The following is a 10,624-nucleotide window of genomic DNA, read 5'->3' on the forward strand; positions in this document are numbered from 1 at the left end:
TCCAATAAGTGTATTCCACTAGCGTTTATTGTTTGTCAATATGAATAAAGAAAATGAGAATTTTCCTCCAAACAAGCGGTTCAAATCAGATGAGGAACAATATAATTATAATGACGATTCGGATTATTGGCCCGATTCAGATGATGATGACGGTAATTAGCGTATTAATTATGTTTGAAATTATGACAATTGACAAATATACTAGCAACTGCTTATAAAGTATATATATTTTTAAGTTTGTAAAGAATAAGTTTGTCACCAAACTTGTACTTGTAAAAACTTACAATTTTATCCATAAATGGTATTATATATAATACAAATTATACCAAAATTTAAAGCAGCAGCCATTCATATATTTTTTCAATCATCTATTTATCTAACAAGTATATTAAATGTATAGTAATTTTTTAAAACTGTTTGTAGATTCACCATCATCCATGCTGCCCTCTATAAGTGATACTCCCTTATCTCCTTTGAAGAATGAAATACATGCTGCCAGTAGAAGATGTAGGGAAAATTCAGGGTGAGTATTAAAATATTATTAAAAAGAAATTATACCATTAAAATATACTAGGTATTCAACATTTTTGTTGTTTGAGGGTAATTCTATTCCTAACCTTCACCATACTGAGGGTAATTCTTTACCAATACTATTTACGTACTACAAAAAATTCTAAAACAATGGAGTTGTCTTCTGGTTGGTATAGCTAATTTTTTAAATAAAAATTAAATGCTCTGTCATATCTATACTAATATTATAAAGCTGAAGAGTGTGTTGTTTGAACGCGCTAATCTCAGGAACTATTGGTCTTTTTTGAAAAATTCTTTTGGTGTTAGATAGTCCATTTATCAAGGAAGGCTATATATCATCACGCTACGACCAACAGGAGCGGAGTAATGAGGGTGAAGTTTAAATGTGAAAGTATGATTGAAAATGATTTTTTTTTAATAATTTTAATATCTTTTTTATAATTTCACAGAGAAAGTACAACATCGCGGTCTCGCGGGCGAGGTCGTCGCAACACGTCGTCGTCGCCAGCGCAACATGTTCCCGAACCAACCACCGAGAGGGTCTTCATTTGGGATCTGGACGAGACAATAATTATCTTCCACTCGCTTCTCACTGGGACTTATGCTACTAAGTACAATAAGGCAAGAAACTGTTGCTTTTTACACGCTTTATATTAGCTTCACCTGTATGTTTGTAACCGACTTCTTTGGGCGCGATTTTGACCCACTTTAAACGGCCAGATTTCGTTCAAACTTTGTAGATTTATTGAGGACCGATGACAATACACTAATTTGATAAAAATTTTCTATTTTTTTTTAGTTCGGTTTTCTAAAGCGTGTTTTTTAGTTTTTTTAAACTATTATTATTAACATTTTTGTATTAGATTTTGTATGTAATCAATAAGATTTTGAAACACTTACAAACAGACAGATGCAATTCTAACTTTGTACATTTATCAAGGATCAGTGACAATACCATAATGTCATGAGTGTATCTTATTATCCTGATTAGAATTTACTAATACATGTTAGAATTGATTGTGTCTTAAAAACTTCTTTTTCCACAGTAGTAAAATAAAGTTTTTTTAATAATTTTTATAATTTTATTTCAACTGAAATGCATAATATAATCTTTAAACAGGCTGCATTAATATTGTTATTAAATTGTAATAATTCTTCTTGCAGGACACACAGCAAATAGTGCAATTAGGTTTTAGAATGGAAGAGATGATCTTTAGTTTAGCTGATACACATTTCTTCTTCAATGACGTTGAGGTAAGTTCACATGTTTTATTATTTTATTTAATTCAATTACAACTGTTGGTCAAGCTCCATAAATTGTGTTATATTAAACTGTGAAATTTAAGGGTGCTTTTCCACTAGAGCTTTGCTGACCGAGGTGAGGTAAATAAAATGACAGGATCGGTTCTTTAAAAACACATCCCTCACATCATCCTCGGACATCTCTGGTGGAAATGCACCTCAAAAGTGAACTTTATTTTTATGAAAGTTTTTCGGTTATATTTATTTCGGTTTTATTTTTTTCGGTCTTATCGCTTGCTAGCGATTTTTCCAAACAACCAGATGTATGTATTTTTTTTTCTTTCTATTAATTAAATCTGTTAATATACATTGTATGTTGCTACAGGATTGTGACCAGGAGCACATAGACGCAGTGGCGGCTGACGACAACGGCCAAGACCTATCTGCATACAATTTCGCATCAGACGGTTTCCACGCGGGAGCCGCACCTAATGCGGGGTTATGCGCTCCTGGTGTCAGGGGCGGTGTGGATTGGATGAGGAAACTCGCTTTCCGATATAGAAAGATTAAGGACACGTACAATAATTATAGGAATAGGTAAGGAAATTTTTTGCTTTTCTTATAAGGATCTTTAGAAATAATATTCTATTCCATATGAGACACCCTCTAAAGTCCATAATTACATGTAAATGAAAACAGATTGAAAATTACATGTAACAATAAAACCTAAAAACATATTTTTTGTTGATATCACTTCAAACATTCATAAGTACAAGTTTAAATTAAAATTGTTGTTCTGTTATTCTTAATTATACAGGATGCAAAAATACGAATTTAAAAGTTATCAGGTCAACAATATTATTTATTACTTAATTTGCTTACATATTCTATTACATAATATTGTGAAGTATTAGGCCTTCAAGTGATTGTTTAAATTTTAAGTGACCAAAAAATCTATTATTCAATATCTAATATCACTATGTATGAGTTTTAAATACGTTATACACAGGGTGTAATCGTTAAGTGTGCACAGGCTATTATTTCGTAACTATTACAGATATCAAATAACTTTTAAAAGTATTATTTCTAAATGTTAATTTTCATTACAATTTACGAAGTAATTAAAACACAAACCAATAAAAAACCCAAATCTTTCATATTACATGTTTGGGATATCTCATATGAGTCATATCTCATATGAAATGTGTGGGAGTGTTGATGTAAAATTTTTGAATATTTCCCCTTTTTTTGTAAAGTTATTATTGTCATTTTACTCATTAAGTAAGGGGCTTTCAATATCACTTTAAAGTTTTTTGATAACTGCAATAATTACGGAATAACCGCCTGTGCACACTTAACGAATTCATCCTGTATGGCAAATTATTTCCTGACCTTGTACTTAGAAAATAATTAAAAAAAAGACGGGTTGCACTCCGGGAGTGCCGGCAGAAGTGAAAACTTGATTATTAACGTTGAGCATGTTTGATATCCATCCGTCTTACGCTTTTTCGATCAGGTCACGTGTCCTGACGCGAGTTTAAGATTTTATACCCATTACAGAAAAAGTGCTCAACGCCGCTAAAGAAGTTTTCACTTCAAAAAACGTTAAATAAACAATATTTTAAATCTTCAGTGTTGGTGGTCTCCTCGGACCAGCGAAACGAGAACAGTGGTTACAACTGCGCGCCGAGTTGGAACAAGCTACGGACAATTGGCTGACACTCGCTTGCAAGTGCTTGAATATGATTAATTCTAGGTGAGTTTTGTTTGTATGTGTTATTAGGGAATTTTAGTGTGTGATGTAGTAATAAATTGTCTGTTAATGTATTTTTAGAAATGTACACCGGGCTGGCTGGGTTCAATATTAGTTTGAATGTAATAGGAATGTGCTGCAATTCTACACAACTGCCTAATTAATGTAGACACTTGATAACAAAACACAGCAAGTCAACTACTATTAAGAAAGTGAGGGTAGTTGGGTCAAAACGTCGTATAAACAACGCCTGAGCCCCTAGGCACGATCCGTAAGAACGCGCCACGATTCAAAGGAAATTGGCATTTTATAGTATTTGACAGCTAAGCATGTTCGGACAGGAAATAGTGACAATAGTTGTCGTAATGTAGTCTTATAAGTTTATAGATAGAAGTAGAATTTATTGTATTCAAAGCGGAAACCGTGACGTCTTAAAGCAGTAATAATTCCTTTGTGGGAAAAAGACAGAGCTATACAGGTCGTATAGCGCCATCACTTTCCGACACTAGTATTAGTACTGCTTTAAGACGATATAGTAACTTAGATCAATTATCTGTATTGTACAATCATCCTCATAATATACTGTATATATATATGAGTTTGATTATCTGTAACTTCGTTATTTTTGTGCTACACTTACTATTGTATTTATTGTAAAATATATTTTTTACACATTCAATAATAAAAAAAATTACCAAATTTCCAGGGAAAACTGCGTAAACGTTCTAGTAACAACAACACAGTTGGTGCCGGCGCTTGCTAAAGTGCTATTATTCGGTCTCGGCGGTGTCTTCCCCATTGAAAATATATACTCAGCTACTAAAACTGGTATGAAAAACTATACTATAATAACTATAAATAACTTTAAATACAATAAAAAAGCGTGTGTAGGAACACGTGTCAGAAGTGAAACTTCTTTGACATGATTCAAAGATACCAAAATTGTCGCCTTACTCCATAATGTGACGTTATTGCCATGACGCGACCTTGAAATTTTACTCCCAACGCGCTTAAAGAATTTTTACTTCAAAAATTCTTTAAGCGCGTTGGGAGTAAAATTCAACAAAAAATGCAATGAATATTATTGTATACATATAAAACGCTATTAATTTGGCGTAACAAACAGTTACTTGCTCAAAAAAATATTGATATTACTTTCACATCACTATACCGAAAGATAAATAAAGATATAAGTAGAATATTCTTCATATTTTATTTGAATCAATAATGGTGAAGGATAGTAAAAATCAACTAATAGTACTAGACACAACCACACTCAAAATTTTCCGAAGCAAAACTCTGCCTATGAGTCTATTAGGCAGAGTTTCCTATATGTCTTTCTGATAAATTTAAAACATTATTTACCACGAAATAAACCGTAATTTAAATGAATGTTTAATACATAATGTATCAGACTTTTAGACGATTTTTTGAAAAGAAATTGTGAATTGCTACTTGTTACTAACTAATCGACTTATTAAAAAAACTATGATTAAAAAAAATGTTGTGTGGTTTTATGAAACCACGGTAAAAGTGAAATGTTCGAACGGTTCCGAACACTGCTTTGTGTAGCGCATGTCGCGTGTCGGTCGGCTGCCGAGTAGGTATACCTACTCGGCAGCCGCGATACACGCGACATGCGCTACACAGACCAAAAAGTTTGAGACGATGTAATAAAAGTTTCACTTCAAAAGTGTAAGTAAGAAAAACTATTGTTACAGGCAAAGAAACATGCTTCGAAAAGATAAAACAGCGGTTCGGTGAGCGATGTACCTACGTTGTTATAGGAGATGGTCAAGACGAAGAAGCGGCTGCTAAAGCTAAAAACTATCCATTTTGGCGAATATCCGGACATTCGGATATCGCGGCTCTATACAACGCGTTAGACATGGGCTTCTTATGATCTGCTGCTAGCCTGGTACTTGATAGTCGAACGGTTTTATATGAGAAGACTATGACAAAAGCTATAAAAATAATATATGTATTGGCAACAGTTCTGACAAACAATAATAGTTATTTTTACTTTATATCATAGAATAAATCATCCACATTCTCGAAGCTTCTTGGTATGGATGACGTCTTATGATATGCTGCTAACCTGGTACTTTATAGACGAATGGTTATGGAAATTATATTATGTATGGCAATATTATTTCTGATAAACAATAAAAGTTTTTTATAGGGCTTTTTTGTTTTACATGAGAAGACGAAGAGATGAAGAAAATTTTAATTAAAATAATATCTATTCACAAGGCTACTGGTTTTGTCTGGGTTCTTATGATCTACTGCTAGTCTGGTACTTGATAGTCGAACGGTTATGAAAATAATATGTATGGCAATTAATATTGACGAACAATATTTTTATTTTATAATCCATATTATTTTTGTTCAATCCAACGAAATATACAATTTATATTGTGGGATGCTTGATCACGTCGGGGTCACCAATGTGGGATGCTTGAGGAGCGTTTAAATAAAAATCTCAAAACATCCACGATATGCGTTTATTCGCACGTTACAATAATTTAATAGGATAGAAAAACTGAGCGCACATCCGTCGTCTAAAGCTGGTTGCCACGGAGTGAAGGCTCGCGAGTCGCGAAGCGTAGCGGACAACTCTCGTGTGCGGCCGGAGCGGGGCGCGGGGTGAAGGGCGCGTAGTCCCGTTATGCGCTCGCTCAGCTGGCCGCCACAATATGTTCAAAGAATTTAATATTACAGCCACAGCCTGTCCACTATGTGTCAAAAAATGGCTTTATAAAATTGTAATATTTACAGGAAAAACAAAAGGAAGAATATAAGTTGGATAGAGTTTCTAATACTTTCTCTATCTCACTAAGTATTTATGCCTCATGTAGGAAAGAGACATCAATACTGCAATTTATATCGATACATGCAGTATCAGCGCATTTGTTTCTCAATCCATATTAACTATTCTAGAAATTTCTTTACCCTATATTCTTGCCAAGGCTATAATTTTAAATCGACACAGTCGTAAAACATATCCTAAAGTACATATGAAATGGAATTCAATCTTTTAAAGCGTAAATGCTTATAATAAAGCTCAAAAGTAGCTCAAAATCCTAAACGACCTTGTAAATATAAAATTGTAGATTCTCTAGGTATCCATTCCTACTAAGTTTTATATATTATATACAATGTACAGAAATATTTTTAGCGAAAACTTTATAGACAATTGTTGTTAAGTGTAAACTGTCGTCGCTTTTATTCGTTTATGTATTTTCTATTTATTAGCACAAGATTTTATATGCTTTTTTTGTATAGATTCTGCGAGGGTTTTTTTTTCAAACTCAAACATTTATTTATTCAATTGGACTTCTTTTAGAAGCACTTTTGAAACGTCATTACATATTTTTAACATTTACCATTACTATTTCATAATCTGTGTTCATAGAATTTCTCGTAAAAATTAAAAACAAACTTATTTTTTAAAATATTTTTTTAATATTATTCATACATTCATACATATCTGAGAAATATTCACCTTCACCTGAGAAATATTGAAAAAAAGAAACAATTTTCAACATGTATTTTATGTGAAATTTAATGAACACTCCAATAAAGTATTTAAAGTCTGTTCCTAGTTAAAATAGCACAATATTCATACACGGTTTATTTTTACGGATACATGTATTCAATAGATTTTTGTAGCACTATTGTCGGACATTTTCAAATACACATAACCCTAACTATAAAAAAAAAACAATTTTGACTAATAAAGCTCCGATCTAACCGATTTATCCATACGTACCGATAAAAAATATGTTTTGTATGTTTTTGACATTGACATTTCACGCATATAGAAGTTAAATAAAAAAAAATATCTGACAATAGTGTTACTAGTTAACTTATTTTTATAGTTACGTACAATTTGACCTAATCGCACGCGGATACAGTAGTTATAAGAAACTGCCTGGATTTGCTTTTATACCGAGGAAGGACCATGTTTATTTGCAGAAACAATAGTGTTTTTTACATCAAGATAATAGAAAGTTAGAAAAACATACGTTTTAGTAAAACATGTGTAAAATAACAATGTATTCAAATTTTATTTGTATTTTATATTATTATTTACTATAGTTCAGTTAGTGCTGTTATATTGAAATTAAAAAAAATATATGTTTTTTTATTTTATTTTTTAAACATGAAAAATTTTTTATCAAACTGATAAAAGTACAAAACCAATATGGCTTTTCAATTTATCTTGGCAATGATATTTTTATTTTTATAATATTGATTTGAAATATAAAGCACTTTCTGAACTGTATATGTTTTAGCCTGATTGGTTCGTCTACAAGACAGAAAAAATTTGTAGCAATATTTATAGAAAATGTTATTTTTATTGGATAATGTAAATATAATAAGGGAATAGCGTATTGCTAGTGATAAAAATTTCGATTCGGAATGTCGATAATTCGAATGTAAATAAAATATATTATTTCACGATTTGGTGCCTTTTATTTGTAGTTTTAATTGTGTATCCCTTTTAGTAAGTATCAAACTACAATGGAGTTTGATACAAAGTAAGTTCGTAATGTTTTCTTGTTGCATTAAAATTTTATGTATTCAGTATTTAGCAACAGATGGCGTTAGTGATATGGACAGATCCATGGAACTATATATACTGACTATAGTTCCATGGACAGATCACTAGCGAACGAACAGAAATACTCACGAAATCTGTGCACGAAATACTTTATACGGTAACCTATTAAAAACTCGAATTTCTATTACCCGAATCTTAAAACCCCGAAAACGGTTGTTAGAACTTTTAAAAGACAGATGTAATGAATGACAAATTTTTAAAATTCCTTTTTTAATTTCCCAGATGAATCAATTTCCAGATGCACCAAAACCAGATTTTTAAAAAGTATTTTTTTGTTTCCCGTATTCTCATAATCCAGATCTCAATATACCAGATTCTCAGAATACTTTTTTTTGTTTCCCATCGTAACTACCATTTTCCAAATAAACTATTGCCAAATTTTCATAATCTTTTTATTTGGTTCCCATATAATCGTATAACGTATAATCGATTATTCAAGGAAAGGTCATCAATGAAGGGTTAAACGCATTCGCTCAGCTGTTACGTTAAAAAATAAAATCTGTGAATATGTCGTTCAAAACTTTGGAAAATGTTATTCGTGAGTTGAATAAGACTGTGTTACATCTGCAAGATAAAGTAACTTCACTAGAAACGCTTATTCTAGAACAGAATTCGATTATAAAAGAATTTGTTGAAAGTAAAGAAATGCGAGATCCGACGGTACATTTGAGTTCACCAAATAAAAAGTGTGATGATGAAGAGGGTAACTCTAAGCTGCGGCCACTTCGAGATGCTCGTCTTCGTGCGCTTACGACCATCAACGTCGCGAAGCCCAAAGTGCGAGCAGGGAAGAAGACATTGCCGCTCGCATCTCCGTCCCCACCGAGCGGCACTGACGGCGAGATCACCCCTACTACGTGTGCTACGCAAGTCACGCAGAACTCGCAAGACGCGTTCGTGGATGCCGATGCTTCGGACGACCGTAACGGAGTCGGGGCTACAACTGAATGGGTCGACGTGAGGCCGCGGCGTCGTGTTCGACGTGAGGCGAGAAATGTAGCTCGTGGTACGGCCGCGCCCGGTTCGACGTCATTGGAGGCGTCCGAACGTAAAAGTTACTTGCATATCTATTATTTAAAAAAAGGTACTACAGTCGAACAAATTATAAAACATTTGTTATGTATTTGCCCTAATGATAAATGTTTGGTGGAACAATTGAATTCGCGTGGTGACTATGCATCCTTTAAGTTGACAGTCCCCACAAAAAACTTGGACACTTATATGTCGCCTATTCATTGGGCGGAGGATGTGCACATTAAGCCATGGCGTAGTGGATTTCGCAACCGTAAAACGACACAAAACCCCTAAATTAAAAAATATCTGTATGTTTTATCAAAACGTGCGAGGTTTGCGTACAAAATTAGATGTATGTAAGAATTCTATATTATGTGAACAATATGACGTTTATGCTTTAACTGAAACATTTTTAAATAGTAGTGTGTGTGACTCAGAGTTGTTTCCTAACGATTATGTTGTATTGCGTAAAGATCGGTGTAATGATTCAGGTTGGGGTGGTGTATTGTTAGCTATTAGAAATTGTTATGATATAAAAAATATTTGTGTTAAAAATTACATAAGTAGTTTTACCGATTGTCTCGAAATTACAGTAGCCTCGGTAAAACGCAATGGCATTAAAATAGTGTTATGTGTGTTGTATATACCACCTTGTTCTAAGGATGACATATATTATAATATTTTTAAAATATTAGAAGAATTAAGTACACGTTTCTCATCATATAAAATTGTAATATTTGGCGATTTTAACTTAAATTCAGCATCAAAAAATGTTATTTATAAATATAATAATATGATTTCCTTCAGTAAGTTGCATCAGTATAATACTATTACGAATAAGATGGGTGGAATTCTTGACCTTGTATTAAGTAATGCCAGTAGCAGTGAATTACAGGTAAGTAGTGACACACCACCACTTGTCCCCATTGACAGTTATCATCCGTCTTTGTTGGTGAAATTAGCATATTTAAGGACTTACAATATAAACGATTCATGTGTACGGTCTGGTAGTAAATTAAATGAATGGAATTTCCGTAAAGCAGATTATAATGAATTATATGCGTGCATTCAAACATTGCGTTGGGATGATGTTTATTCGTGTACTAGTGTAAATAGTGCCGTAGATAGATTTTACACACAATTATTTGACTGTTTCGATAAATGCGTCCCTAAAAAGAGACATTCTATGAATAGTTCACGATATACTTATCCGACGTGGTTCACTACGGAAGTTGTAAATAATATAAAAATTAAATATTTTAATTTAAAAAAATATAAGCAGTTTGGTCTACAGTATAACTTTGAAATGTTTAAATACTATAGAAGTAAAGTAAAAATACTTATCAATCAGGCTTATCAGAACCATATAAAAAAAATTGAAGCCAATATTAAAGATGATCCCAAGAAATTCTGGGCATTTGTAAAGGAGCAGCGGTCATCTAGTAAGTTGCGTATCG

The 10,624-nt window shown here is 32.7% G+C and overlaps 1 protein-coding gene across 2 annotated transcripts in view; it reads left to right on the top strand.

Moving 5' to 3' along the window:
• eya (eya transcriptional coactivator and phosphatase 2) overlaps positions 1 to 5,936 on the top strand; it is a 47,196-nt gene extending 41,260 nt beyond the window's left edge. For both annotated transcript variants that reach the window (XM_090116153.1, XM_090116154.1), the window contains exons 9-15: positions 424 to 523; positions 981 to 1,152; positions 1,696 to 1,785; positions 2,159 to 2,370; positions 3,407 to 3,529; positions 4,233 to 4,354; positions 5,248 to 5,936. In XM_090116153.1, coding sequence (XP_089972279.1) covers positions 424 to 523; positions 981 to 1,152; positions 1,696 to 1,785; positions 2,159 to 2,370; positions 3,407 to 3,529; positions 4,233 to 4,354; positions 5,248 to 5,429 — 1,001 coding nt within the window. In that variant the 3' untranslated portion in view covers positions 5,430 to 5,936. The remainder of the gene's footprint in view (positions 1 to 423; positions 524 to 980; positions 1,153 to 1,695; positions 1,786 to 2,158; positions 2,371 to 3,406; positions 3,530 to 4,232; positions 4,355 to 5,247) is intronic.
• The last annotated feature ends 4,688 nt before the right edge of the window (positions 5,937 to 10,624 follow it).

The sequence above is a fragment of the Colias eurytheme genome, chromosome 25 (genome assembly GCF_061535395.1).
Source record: "Colias eurytheme isolate Ceu_HAF_F1 chromosome 25, ilColEury1 Martin Lab GWU primary, whole genome shotgun sequence".
Lineage (NCBI taxonomy): Eukaryota > Metazoa > Arthropoda > Insecta > Lepidoptera > Pieridae > Colias > Colias eurytheme.